This window comes from Neodiprion virginianus, chromosome 3 (assembly GCF_021901495.1).
Source record: "Neodiprion virginianus isolate iyNeoVirg1 chromosome 3, iyNeoVirg1.1, whole genome shotgun sequence".
NCBI lineage: Eukaryota > Metazoa > Arthropoda > Insecta > Hymenoptera > Diprionidae > Neodiprion > Neodiprion virginianus.
In genome coordinates this window covers 35,702,606-35,716,694 of record NC_060879.1, presented here as the reverse complement: position 1 = coordinate 35,716,694, position 14,089 = coordinate 35,702,606, and the positions used below count along the sequence as shown (strand labels likewise).

The 14,089-nt window shown below is 35.3% G+C and overlaps 4 protein-coding genes across 4 annotated transcripts; 2 read left to right on the top strand and 2 right to left on the bottom strand.

Moving 5' to 3' along the window:
- Nucleotides 1-1,092: 1,092 nt before the first annotated feature.
- Nucleotides 1,093-2,881, bottom strand: LOC124301593 (coiled-coil domain-containing protein 134-like). The gene is made up of 3 exons (XM_046756851.1): nt 2,213-2,881; nt 1,897-2,106; nt 1,093-1,572 (listed from the first exon to the last, which is right to left on the bottom strand). The coding sequence occupies exons 1-3, from the start codon at nt 2,361-2,363 to the stop codon at nt 1,220-1,222; spliced, it is 714 nt and encodes a 237-aa protein (XP_046612807.1). The 5' UTR covers nt 2,364-2,881; the 3' UTR covers nt 1,093-1,219.
- On the top strand, nt 2,439-5,130 carry LOC124301594 (protein YIPF6). Its single transcript, XM_046756852.1, has 8 exons — nt 2,439-2,457; nt 2,975-3,047; nt 3,260-3,391; nt 3,658-3,736; nt 3,991-4,033; nt 4,141-4,272; nt 4,440-4,597; nt 4,786-5,130. The coding sequence occupies exons 2-8, from the start codon at nt 3,018-3,020 to the stop codon at nt 4,899-4,901; spliced, it is 690 nt and encodes a 229-aa protein (XP_046612808.1). The 5' UTR covers nt 2,439-2,457; nt 2,975-3,017; the 3' UTR covers nt 4,902-5,130.
- LOC124301592 (tetratricopeptide repeat protein 8) lies at nt 4,857-7,878 on the bottom strand. The gene is made up of 9 exons (XM_046756850.1): nt 7,684-7,878; nt 7,359-7,551; nt 7,040-7,172; nt 6,813-6,957; nt 6,487-6,735; nt 6,138-6,313; nt 5,899-6,070; nt 5,584-5,790; nt 4,857-5,420 (listed from the first exon to the last, which is right to left on the bottom strand). Exons 1-9 carry the CDS (start codon nt 7,783-7,785, stop codon nt 5,304-5,306), a joined length of 1,494 nt encoding a protein of 497 aa, XP_046612806.1. The 5' UTR covers nt 7,786-7,878; the 3' UTR covers nt 4,857-5,303.
- Nucleotides 7,879-7,921: 43 nt separating this feature from the next.
- On the top strand, nt 7,922-14,051 carry LOC124301589 (WD repeat-containing protein on Y chromosome). Its single transcript, XM_046756839.1, has 18 exons — nt 7,922-8,371; nt 8,583-8,676; nt 8,864-8,968; nt 9,044-9,235; nt 9,301-9,412; nt 9,631-9,767; nt 10,204-10,411; nt 10,516-10,721; nt 10,806-11,006; nt 11,108-11,352; nt 11,423-11,680; nt 11,783-11,875; nt 12,098-12,405; nt 12,590-12,830; nt 13,031-13,205; nt 13,392-13,592; nt 13,678-13,763; nt 13,914-14,051. The coding sequence occupies exons 1-18, from the start codon at nt 8,337-8,339 to the stop codon at nt 13,987-13,989; spliced, it is 2,973 nt and encodes a 990-aa protein (XP_046612795.1). The 5' UTR covers nt 7,922-8,336; the 3' UTR covers nt 13,990-14,051.
- The last annotated feature ends 38 nt before the right edge of the window (nt 14,052-14,089 follow it).

Here is a 14,089-nt window from a genome sequence, read left to right as displayed (position 1 = left end):
TACCATATACATACCTACGTACGTGGTTCAGAGATGTCGAGGGACCTAGACACTGGAGAAATCGGAACTGCCAGAGAAACTTGAAATTTCTGGGGCCAACTGACAATTTGATTTCCTAAATAAGTTGAAGGCCAGATATTCTGGTTGCATAGAAAGCATTCTGAGTGTGTAGCATTCCGTTCTACGTGATAAACGATAGCTACTCCCTCCGTGTGGTACATACAGGCTAATTGTACGAGGTAGTAGAATTCCAATCATTCCGTATAAATGTGGAGGAACGTTTAATATTTTATGTAGTATAATTCTTTAATTTTTCTATTTCCATCTGTATAAGAATGAAATATTTAAGTTTTCACACAATCTTTGGCACAATACTACATGCTGAATATTCCATGAATTATTCATCATTCCCTTTCAATTTTCAAATGGCTCTTATTGTAACCGTTCGTACCTAATTACATTACAATAATTTATTATCCACCGTTGTTGAACTATTCTTTTGTTCGAATTGTTATGCTTACTCACTAACGCAAGTCTCATTCTTGAGCAATGACTGATACAATTCTGCTTAAGAAAATCTGATTCAGAGAGTGTATACCTATATGGCTTTGATTTTTACGTAAATCAATTAGCGAAATCTCAGTATTTTAGACACGTACATGCTCCTATGGGTATTGAATTTTTTAGAAAATCAGAAGGTAGTGTACCATTTATCAAGATTTTTTTAAAGGCAGTGCCTACTTCAACTGGTCAAAACGAAAAAATATGTATATTGAACGTTACTTTACTGTTTACGCAAATTTTGACTTCAAAAACTGTATAAAATCTGTCAATATATTAATAGAGATATGTGACAAGGTAGAAAACAACCAGTAGAAATTTTTTTCCAGCACAATTTCCAACAATCGACTCATTTCAAATTTTTGAAAGCAGTCGACGCTCTTACTACAAAACATAGTAAGTCACAGAAATTGATTTGTAACTTTATCGTTATTCTAATCACCATCGTGTTCAATATGTGTATTGAAAAGTATTCTTTAAAGTATATATAATATAATCATTGTTAAATTTCACGATCGCAGAACAACAATAACACATTATATTTACATTTTATTTGCATGGAATTAAAATTTTCTGGAATAGTTTATAAATTAGGTATTTACAGGAAGTAACTCACGAAGACGTTTCTGAATACGACATTGTTTATAAATTTTTCAATTTACAACTCCATTTTCGTCATTCTAGGACCTTTTTTTCGTTTTTCTTTTTTCGACCTCTTCTTTTGCTTGTTATTCGTATCCTCATTATGGATGGATTCTCCAGCAGCGTTCGACCAATATGGATTAAAATACCCAGGCTCGCGAGTTGTTATGTTGAGCTCTTGACCAACCAAATGTATCATTGTGTTAGTCGACTTATCGAGCAAGTGTCTGGTTTGATTAGCAAAGTTCCAAGACCACTGCATCATCGTATCCCATTGCGGCTGTGTGTTTAACACCCTTTGGCTAATCTCTGGTAAGTGAAGGATTATGTCGCCAAATAGTGCTGTATTTTCCAGAATATTGGATAAAGCTGAAATTGCAGTAGGGAAAAATTCAATTAAACCAACAAATCATAATTATTGAGAATTATCAGTTCCAGCCGAACGTTATTAGATCTCTTAGAATATGTGGGGTCAAGTACCGACTGTATATTAATATGAAACACGCGTACAACTTGTGATCCAAAGTATGAGCATCAGGAATAAAATTGACTAGTAAATAGAATAACATCAGCTGATCAGTATAGGTAAGCTATGGAAATATCAAGATGCAGAGACACAGAAAAGTTTTTGTAATATTCAGTGACTACGTGGCATCCGGTGTTATGTTGGAATCGAAATCATTTTTCTCGTACCATCTCGCAGATTTGCATCCTCTGGAAATGGGGTGTTACCCGGCTCAAATTCAGCGCTTTCTAAAATATCTCGGCTTGTCTGGATGACGGAGAAAACTTTTTCAGCTAATACGATGATCATTTTATACTGTCTTTCATAATTTTCCATTTTCCTTAATCCCCTAACAGCTTCTACATGTTCCTCACGCCGCCGGGCAAAGAGTCTTTTGACTATGCGATCAAAAATTCGGTCAAGGGTCAATCAATACGTATACAAGAGAAAATTTCGGTAAACATGAAATAAATTAATGTCAATAACTTTACAAACGAAGGATACAAAGTAGCTCATTCGGATCAGTTTGAACTGAATCACCCGCTGTAGATTCCCCCACGCCGATTGGTCTGGCCGGCGTCGTATTTTGCACCTGCGCCGTGCACGATGCGACAAATATAGGAAGATAAAAAGCAATCATCTTCGGTGTCTGCATATTGCAAGAGTTTTGCGTACGTTGTTTACGTGCATGGGAAGCTATTTTGGAAAAACCTTCAGTACCATAAAACGAACCTGTTTGTGCTGTATCGATAAGTTCTAAAAGAACTGTTTAAAATCACGACAGGTTACACGCGTGCACGGGTATATTTCAAATACGGCCATCTTGCAATTGGCGCAATCCGCGCCACGTAACGAACACTGAAGAAAATAGGGTGTAGAGACGACGCTAGCTGGGCACGACGCTTGTGACTGAAGATTATTTAATGCCAGGCTGAACACGGTGTAAAAATAATAAATCCGGACAGAGCCTGCGGCAGCTTGGTCGTATTTAGTCGTCTCGACCATGTATTTTCTTACACTATGGTCTCGACCATGCAGTAGCGCGCTCAGGCTTGAAGTAGTTACCTGAAATTAATTTCCACGTACCTAACCGAATGATAAGCGCATATCGGTTACCGACTCGCGCTCTGCCGGATTTACAGTGAACAGTGAATAATGTAGGGTATGGTTACCATGGCGAACTTTAACTATCACTTACACGTTTCGACAACGTGTTTTAATGTAAACCAGGCTTCACGTTTTTCTCTCTCTGTCTTATCTTAACAGTGAACAATGAGTGAACCGTGGAGTGAACACATCGGCAACAAATATGGCGACCATGGGGGATGCGAAACTTGACGTTCGTATAATATTTAAATAAATTCCGTTATTAGCCAAAGTGGGTTGTGTTGAATGTGAATTTTTCTGATACTATTACTCTGTAAAATGTGTTTAAGTTAGCACAATCCGTTTTCGCGGATCGCTATCGTTTTATTTAGAAATGAATAAATTGATATAACAACTGGTGGTTTAATCAGTGATGTGTCATTTTCATAAAATTTTACTTTACAGATGTATGATGATACGATCTACGCTGTTGATCCACAACACGTGGAAGGAGAGATGACAGTTGGCACCAGACAAAAAGCGAATATTGGGGAACCTGACTTCAACACCCTTGACGAACCGATTAGAGACACTATTGTTAGTTGATTGGTCAATGTTTTTACTCCACTTTGCAGACCTACAGTTAAATAACTTCTCCAATTTCCCTCCTAATACAATATCCTCAAAACATTCAACTGCTTTTCTACTTCTTTCCATAACACATCTTGAGGCGTTACAAAATCACAACATCTATTAGCTACATCACCTTGAATAATTTTTTCAGACTCCCATGTTGTCCAAATACCTACAAACTTGATGCATATAGAAAGTAGAAATAATTTAAAAATTTTTCTTTCTTTCAGCTCAGAGATGTTCGAGCAGTTGGAAAAAAATTCTATCATGTATTATACCCAAAGGAAAAGAAGAGTTTACTCAAAGAATGTATGTGTATTTGAACAGCTGTTAAATTACAGGCTTATTCACTAACCTTGCGCGTACGGCTAATTACAAAAATAGGTGCCGTTCCATTTCAAACAGTTTACGAGTAGCCTGTGTCTAATACAAAAAATCAGTTGTCATTGGCAACCGCCGTTGTTTCATTGTTACAAAATTACAATTACCTGTAGCGGAAGAGTTAGCAAATAAACTCGCTGGTTGAGTTTTATAATTATATTAACGTTTCTCTATGTCTTTAGGGGATCTTTGGGGACCTCTGGTACTTTGTACATTCATGGCGATGTAAGTTAGTTCCAAATCATATTCTTTCTTATTTCAAATTTCAATTACTCATTTACTAAACCTAAGTGACTGCATAATTTAATAATCAACTTGATCATTTTTAACAGGGTTCTCCAAGGATCGGATGATGATGCAATCAACAAAAATGATGGTGGCCCAGAATTTGCTGAAGTATTTGTTATTGTTTGGATCGGATCTATGATCGTCACCCTTAATTCTAAATTGTTAGGAGGCAACATGTAAGTCAGTTATAATATTCAAATAATTTAAGTCAAAAGATCAATGGGATTAATATAGTACTTATATACTTTGTTGAACTTGCTATTCAGTAATGTTGAAAATGCCATTTTTTCAATAGCTTCTTGAATAGCATTCTTTTATTATTATCGTTCTCCTCATGTTTCAGATCATTCTTTCAAAGTGTTTGCGTTCTAGGCTATTGCCTACTACCAACAACTGTTGCTCTCATTATTTGCAGAATCATTTTGTTGGTAGAACAAACTCTTGTTTGGTTCATCCTACGGTTTATTATTACGATAATTGGATTTCTCTGGGCTACATATGGTGAGTATTTCAATTTCAGTTACCATTCTGTCATAAATTTACTGGTCGCGTAGTATTAGAGCTCGCTTGTACAGTATAAAGAAATTATCTTATGAAAAGCAAAAATTTGTTAGCCCCTGTATCAAAATAGTCTTAAAGGTCCTAAAATTTTAAAGAAACATTATTACACGTAAACTATCATGTTTCAGCTTCCATGGCATTTCTTGGGGATAGTCAGCCAGCTGGACGAAAAGCATTAGCAGTTTATCCTATTTTTTTGTTTTACTTTATCATATCGTGGTTAGTGATATCACACTCCACGTGAAAAATCTTAAACACAAAGAAGAATTGATTTTGACTTCAAGACTGTATAAAGCTGCACAAAGCCCAATAAAAGATTGACATTGAATTAACTGGCAAATTTGCTTGAAGATTAAAGCTGGTTCTGTCTTTGTCTTAATGCGGGTTAAAATCTTTCAAAGGTATGTAGCCTCTGAACCCTTTTTAACATCTGAATAATCAAACGTGATTATCAATATTCAACGTTGCATTTCCTAGGATTAAAAGTATTTTATTTTCAATGTCAAATGAAAATATGTAATATTTATTATATAAATAATAATATTAACGTGTATAACTAAGTGATAAGTATTGAATAAGCATAAATCAAATGTTCCAATAAAAAAAAAGACATCAACACGAAATTCTATCTTTTTCTGCCTACTATTTAGATGTAAGAAAAATGCCTCTGTAATCTCTGGAAAAGTTCTCTGCTCTCCTGATGATTTGGATATGCTCGCAGTGCTCTTTGCACAACAATATAACTTGTTTGTAAATCTCCAACCTGTCAATTCAGTAGATCAAATGTAATATAAACTGACATTATACTGTAGCATAGTTTCTTTGGTCTCATTGATATTCAGCTACCACTCTAAATTATAAACATTTTGAGAAAAAAATCTAATACATTGCCTAGTCATCTGTTTCATTAGCCATTAAAAGCGTACCTCGTAAGCTAACTTTGCACTGTTGTAGTGTGGTTCATGTAAATAGCCGGCAAGATTTGCCGAAGCATGAAAATAAGTCCGAGCAGCTGTTACATTATTATTTCTAGATTCCAATACTCCAAGATTGTTGTAAGATAAAGCATGACTGTTATCTGCAGAAATTGCTAGTCTCAGACATTCCTGTGCCATGTGTATATCGCCTACACTCTTGAAAATCCAAAGTATTAAATTGAACACATGTCGATACAAGTTTTAGATTTAAGGATATCGTACATACATATGTATGTAATATATTGTTATATTATGCAAACTTACAATGGCCACATGAGAAATATTATACCACACGTCAGCGATGTTCTCTTCTGTTGCAAGGTTGAGTGCTCTCTCAAAGCATGATATTGTATGATCATACTGCTGAGCATAGAAACAGCACAAGCCCAAATTGGTGAAGAGTTCAGCATTAAAAACTCCCATTTGTAAAAGACGCCTGTAAATCAAATATCTCAGAGAGAACTTGAAAGTAAACTGTATGAAATATAATAGATGGACCTTACCTATAATAACGCAATGCCGTTTCTGGTTGATCGTTATAAAAATGATGCATGCCAATGCTTGCAATAGCTTCGATATGTGCTGCATCCTCTTGCAGTACTGATTTATAATATTTCACAGACATTTGCATGTTATTTAAACCTTCAAAAACACGAGCCATTTCGGTCAAAATAGTTACCTGTTGGCGTATTTTTTTTAATTTTTAATTTACGTCTTGGAGTACGGTTTAATATGTGTGGATGAATTATGAAATATTAGGTAAGTATAGTTCGTTGGAAGAAAGTTTGAATTTGGTACCTGAAGCATTGGTTATTAATTTATTATCTGTGTTCGATTTTTAACATGACTTACTTCATTTGAAAAATAATCGAGACCTCCTTTGCAAATATCCAATGCAGCAAATGGCTGATCTAATCTGATATATACCCTTATCAATCTAACAATAGTTTCAATGGTTTTATGGTTCTTCAAAGCAGATCTGAACTGATGCTCTGCATCTCGAGTTAGTCCAAGAGCATAATAACATTTACCCAACTGGACTTTCCACCACCAATCTTTAAATTGGCACGCTTGAGTTGCTTGGACTGCTAAATCAAGAGCCTAAAATTTCAGTGAATCTCATCTAAATGTTTTTGAGAGTTAGCACATAAGACGCTATGATCCCATTCTCCACTTACATATCTCGCGTCGTGTTCATGATAGTAAATGTACTCAAATAAAGGTTTGGCAATACCAGGTTGAGCCGCATATTTTGATATATTTAAACGCGATAGCTGTATAAATGGTCCGTCAGGTTCTGTCAACATTGATGCTGTGCCAAGTCTGAAAATAATTAATCAGTATACAAACATGTGAACAGAAAATATTACTAATTCAAACGTATGGCCTTTGTCATATGTTTGACCTAATACTGCGGCCAGTATTTGCAGTGATTGGTCTTGCTGTTTTTGATGTTCTAGCTGTTCTCAAAGCTTGTTCCATGGTTTCTGATCTTGCAGATTGAGTTGCGGGTCGAACTACACCTGTGACTGGTCTACCTTCAACAATGCAAGAACAATCGTTTGACTCAATATTTTTGATGCTATATTATTTAGTGAATACTCGTAATGTTGAACTACAATCTCTGTGATTGATTTTAGAGAATACCCTTAAGGGTTGAGCGGTCAAAACTCTCGGTAAAATTTTTTAGTGGTATACATTAGAGGTAATGCCAGAATGTTAACCTGATTCTGTTTTTGGCCGAAAACCTTGTCCAGGTAGTGAGGTGCCTGGATTCTTAAGTGATGTCCCTGGTCGAGGCATAGCAGCAATTGTGTCATTATCTAAAATACTTTCTGCTATTCCTTCTTCTTCACCTTCGATGTCATCCACATAAACTTGAAGCGTCAAAGCACGCATTTTGAGAATCCAGATTGCCTGCATAAAACTATTATTGTTAATATCAAATAGTTGAAGACAATGTTTATTTACTGTGTGTCATTTCTTGAAAGATATGTGGAAATTATGCAATCAAAATATAATTATTAATAGCTATTTTAAGTGACTCACCTGATCCAACGGATTCTTCTTTAACAGAGTCGAACATATAGCTGCACATTCTTCGTACTTTCGTCTGCTAAATAAACTGATTGCCGAATATAAGGGATCCATTGTCCAAGAAACAATAAGAATTTTTTCCGGCTCTGTTGTGTCAGTGGAGACTAATATTGATCACTTGGTAGAGAACTATCATGACCTGTTCTGCTGGACATATGTATATTGATTATTTCTGTCCTTGACAAAGAACAAAAAACACAATGAAAAGTGGAATTGTAGCTAGCCGGAAAATTGATACGACCAATTTTGTCATATTATGATTTTTAATAATACAATAATATAATGTTGCAGTTTTTTTCCATAGTATCTTGTATATTGCATCGCAGTATGTTATGAACTTCATGATCTTACGTTTCAATAAAATAAATGAAAAGCATTCTGCATGGCAAATTGCTCACTTCTGCCCTGAAATATTTTAAATAATCTTTTTGCACCTATAAAAAATACTTTAGTACCTACTATAAGAAGTATCTTGCGGCTGATGTCTGCATGACTATTCTAAACCATGACAACAAGGGTGGAAGGAGCTGGAGGGAATTGGAGAGAAGAGGAAATAGCAAAGTTACCTTTGATTCGTTTATAATTTGATAGCATTCTGTGAATGAATGTTTCCCCAAACAATACTGACAGCAGAAACATGGTTAGTGGAGAAATTCATGAAATTGTGATGTTACTGATATATTATCGTAAAACGTTAACAGTTGAGTAAAACGATTCAAGTTTCCTATGCAGGACGTGACAAATATTCACAAAGTTATTTGGGCTGATATATTCATTCCATGAAACTAGTTGTTGAATATTCAGTAAATGATTGAAAATTTTATTTTAATCCTACAAATGCACTTGTTCAGCATTCAACAACAGTTCGAAGAATTTTACAACCAACAAAACATCGAAGAGCAATGCACAGAGGAAGATTTGATAAATTTGCATGAAGCTTTCTTGGTCAGTTCCTGCTTACTCTCTATCGTTCGCCGTATTCATATAAGCACAGAACATATTCAGTATGACATATTTTATGAACAGTTAGTGAAACAATTTCAACTCATAAAACATTGACTTTCCACCTAACGACATTATTCATCACGATTCAAAGAGTGTAGTCAATTCAAAAACCCAATTGTTTTTATAGGCAAATGAAGGAGAAGAAATAAGCGAGTTGCAACTCCAAGAAGCATTCAGAACTATACTGAAAATTCATATCCCGAATGATGAATTTCGAACATTATTCAAGAAGGTTCACACTCTTTAAAGATTATGTACCATTTTTTCATTTCTATATGATTTCTGGATACTTTTTGATTTTCATTAGATAAACTTGAGAAGAAATGGGTACACAACATGGGATGAATTTATAACTTATTTGCTGTTAGAGTTTCAACAAACAGATACAACCCTGCAGCGGCAAACACTGGAACCCCCTTTAACTGGTGAACCAGAGATACAAAGAACCCATCATCGTAGTGCGGTCTGCAGAATTGTGTTCTGTCCAGAAGTTCGCCCAGTGAGTGTCACCATAAGCTTATCAGTGATTCATTTTTAGAATATTTGGGTTCTCTCAATTTTTAGGATCGAACCTGGGATTTCCTGCAAGGTTGTTATTTAACAGCAAGTAGAGATGGTGTTATTAATTATTGGTCTTTGGATCTTGAATATGAGCGAAGCGTTCAATCAACAAATCGTAAGAATCTTTTTCGCCATGTTTCCTGATTTTTCTTATCATTTCACTTATTTTGTTCAAGAGATTTTAGCACACAAAGAAACCTAATTTTAATAGAAACTCCTAATTTAGACAATTATAGCCAATATTTCCAAAACTTTTTTTTTGACGCAGATATATCTTAATACATTTTTTGGGAGTGAGTATTGAATTGTAGAGCGCTAACTTTGAACTTTCAGCATATTTGAAAGTTTGTTCTACAACTATAACTGATATGATTGTACTACCCGATATTCAAATATTATGTACAAGTTCTTCGGAGCGTGACCTGCGGTTTTATGATACCATGGCAAGGAAATTTGATCTCAGAGTAATGGTACGTGTACACTTTCATTTTACCAAACATTCAAATTCTGGTACCATTAGGGCGCTCCAGTAGAGTAATATGTGTAGTAAAATTAGCATTTGTCGATATTGATTCCGAAAAATATACTGAATTTCGATTGTGCATTATTTCTGTATAGATATCAAGTTTAGAAAATGCAGTGGTATGCATGAGCTATTACTTTAGTCCCAATATTAAAGAAAACTCACACATTGTTTTGGGTGATATGGGAGGAACTGTCAAAGTGATGTCGTTTAGTTCTTTGCAGAAGGGACCTTTTAAACATGCTGCACGACATGATTTAATTCATCTTCGTTACGAAGCTGTGGCTAGAGTTAGCTTTGAAAACAACTGATTGAATTTCTTACACTGAAGTTAATTCAATACAGCTATTTCACGTTACTGTTAGTGATTTTTCAAATAATAGGGCGAACTCCAAGGCATGAAAGTTACAGAATTTAAAAACATTCACGCTGATTGGGTACGACAAGTAGGATATTATGGAAATCTACGAGCGTTCGTATCTTGCGGTATCTGCTCAGATCGTTCAGTTTTTCTCAGCGATGCAACTGGTACTAGGATGCAATACATATTCAATGTAGCAAAGGGAGTTTCATGCTTCGATTTCTGTGAAGGTTTGTCAAATTTACTTTAACTCAATTTAGTACACAGGGAAATACTGGTTCGTGTTGCAATGCTTACTCCCAATTTGTAATTAATATTGAATCTACCCCTACAGAAGGCCATATTCTAGTGACGGGTGGCCCTGATTGTACAGTTCGTGTATGGAATCCGTTTGTGCCTAATAAACCTAACTGTATTCTCCAAGGACATCATGCTACTATTTGTACACTAATAACGCACAATGGTGGAAAACGGATATACTCTTTGGCCAAGGATAAATGTATCAAAGTATGGGATGTCGCAGCTCAAGCTTGTATGCAGGTTGAATATTCCGTATAGAGTTCACATTGGTATAATAAAAAAAAGTAGTGGTATCCGTAAAAATTCAAATGAATTCTCAAACAGACTTACAACGGTCTACCAAGTGAACTTGGCGAACATACTCCAATGTCTGTCGTGTATAATTCGATAACGCAAAAACTGATAATAGCCAGTATGAAAATGATCATACTGACATGCGAACACGTGATAAATGCGGAAATATCTGATGGATATACGCACACGAAACCTGTCAGCTGCGTGCTTTATAACACCTTATATAAAGTTGTAAATATTAATGAATGTCCTAATAAGTCACAAAACAATTACATACAGTAAAAATTATAAAATTGGTCCACAATGTTACCTCTTTGTTAAACATTCATCAGGTTGTTACAACAGGCTTGGATTCTTGCTTCATCGTTTGGAATCCTTGGATAGGACGCCGCCTGTATCTTTGCAAAAATGCCCACTATAAGTTAGTGTATGGCGAACGAGTCCCCATTGAAATAACTGCTGCCAGTTTTGATACGTCGGAGCAGTTCCTTCTCACTGGTGCTAGAGATGGGACAATAAAAATGTGGATTTTTCATTCAGGAAACTGTATACGAAACATGAGCATTGAACCCCAGTGGTATGTTTTGTAAACCATACTCTCTATATTAATTTCTGTGATTTATAATTGTTTCTTCTATTTACACTAGTGAAATAACAAGCATTACCTGGTTATCGAACCGAATTCTTTGTACCGGTTGGAATCGCCACATTACCGAATTTGCAGACACTGAAGCTGGCGTGCATAAAAAGAATTGGGAAACCCGACACACGGATGACGTACTTTGTACTGCTGCAAATTACCCTCAAGCCCTAGCGACAGCATCATATAACGGCGAACTGATACTTTGGCGATTAGAGACTGGGCAGCCTTACAGAAGATATCGTGTTAACAATCCTACGGGAAGTTGAGTGATTGATAAAATCTACTTGTTCTTACAGCTTATTAAAAATTCGTTGATTGGTAATAAAGTTGAAACACTAATGATGTTTCATCTATTGTAACATAGGTATGCTATATCATACAAGAAAGAAACAAAGGAGAGATTAGAAATACCAATGAAGAGACTCAAATCAAACCTAAAGACCTTATTGTTGAAATCGTAAGGCTTGTTCCACAATTTAAAACCCGTATACATCTAAATTGTAACAAGAAATAATTTCCTTTTCAATAAAAAGCTTACTGCAATTTCAAATTTGCATTATATAGTGCACCAAACAGGAATTAAATGCCTATTTTCAAATTGCACTCCATTTGTACCGCATCTCGTTCAACAGTGAACAGAGATTATATTCAAATCCTAATACTAGATATTTATTTTTAGAGACGCAAACCTGAATGACGATACAGAAAATAATCCAGTATATACTTCCGACGATGAAGTATCTAAACATCAAAAGTCCGCATTGAGTTTTACAAGGATAGTCGGTGTATATGCTATGATTTTTCTCAATGTACGACCAGTTGCCCCCGATGTTGGCTCTTTATTGCTATCGTTAGAGAACGGGATGATCCAAGTGTGGACTCATCACCCTGCAGCTGGATATTTAACTAGTTTTTCTGCTATTCACATGTTGGGTGATTATGTGATGTCATTAGCAACAGATCCCGAAAATCAATATTTGATTACAGGTTTGATATAGTAATCGAAAATGTAATGAAATCAATCAATATTTGATATAATTATGGTTTCAATTTCCAATCGATCATCTCTTGTAACTGTGAAGTTTCAGACGCACTATATGAAGAAGATGAATCACAGTAAATTAACTCTGGTAACGAAACATTATTGATTAAACAGATAATATTTTCCTAGGACATACTGCTGGATACATAAAGGTTTGGTTGCTCTCGAACTATGTTTTACCACATCCTCCTGAGGTGTCTATAGCACTATTAAAACCGAAGTTTCCGTTCTTATGGAAAGATCGGATTGACGGACGTGCAAAAAGGGCTGTTCGAAATCAACCGCAGCCACTTTTACTTTCGTCCGTTCGTGCTCACTGTAAAACAATTAATTCTCTGCAATACATCCCAGAAGCAAGGCTGATTATTAGGTAAGGTTTAGTGGTGCTAATTATCGTATTCTCAATCGCTGTCTGTAGTAAAATTTACTTTGTCAATCACTCAATATACAAGACTAATAAAATTAATTTGAAAATAGAATATGAATTGTTCTAAACTCAATCTTGTGTATGTGTATGTACGTAAAGAGGCACATTAAGAAAACATGTACTTGTAATTAAATTTTTTGCAGTGGCAGTTCTGATCATACTGTTAGATTGTGGACATTGAATGGCCGTTACATTTCAACTTTGGGTACATTCAGGCCATGGTCCACGTTACTCCCTAACACTTGGGTGGAAAAATATTTTGGTTCATACAGATTGCCACCTGATATCAAAGGTGTCGGAAGTTTTACTACAATGAAGGTAAAATTGTGAGAGATGGGAAATTCAATAATATTTAACGATCTAGGGTATGATATTCGGGCTTCCCTTGAACGGAAAGGTATTTCAGTCTGACTGATGTTCGAACCAATAAAAATTGGTTGAAAGGCGAATTGTTTGGATAAATGAATATAACGAGCCATACATTATCGTACCATTTTTGTTAAGGTTTTAAATGGAGGTCAGATTCCACAGAGAACAGAAGGTAAGGCCGAAGAGGCTGAAATGCTGAAGGAGGTACCGGAACACGAGAGATACATGTTGTATGGCACAAGATTATCATCTCCTAAACTTGGGCATTATTACAAATTACCTGCCCGTTCTAATGCATATGGTGCACCGCCAATTCTGGATAGTTCACTAGCTTATGTAAGTATTACTTGAAGAAAGCGTGATATACAAATGTTGTACAGACATGTATGTAATACATCGACGTAATTCCGTTTATATTCAGATTCCCGTATATACACATCTAGTAACTCATGAATTACAGCCAATAATGATACCTCCAGTACCACAACTAATACAGAAATCGGTACCGTAAGTATTTGGTATGAATTTTTTAAACATAAAATAAAGAAAAGAAACAGATAATTGATATCTTATATGCTAGTAATAATAATAATAATGAGAATAGCATCGAAATTGATAAAGAGATATGTACTAATTATTATTATTCTTTTCTAACAGAACCCTGCATTCAAAAATCAAAGCAAAAGGTGTATCGAACCCTACAAAAGAAACTCAATCAAAAAGTTCACATTAAGTATGGTTCTGTAGAGAATATTATTGGAGATACTAAAATGAACGTCATTTTGATTGTATTCATAATTTCATCATACACGAGGTACCATATGGAGTTTACC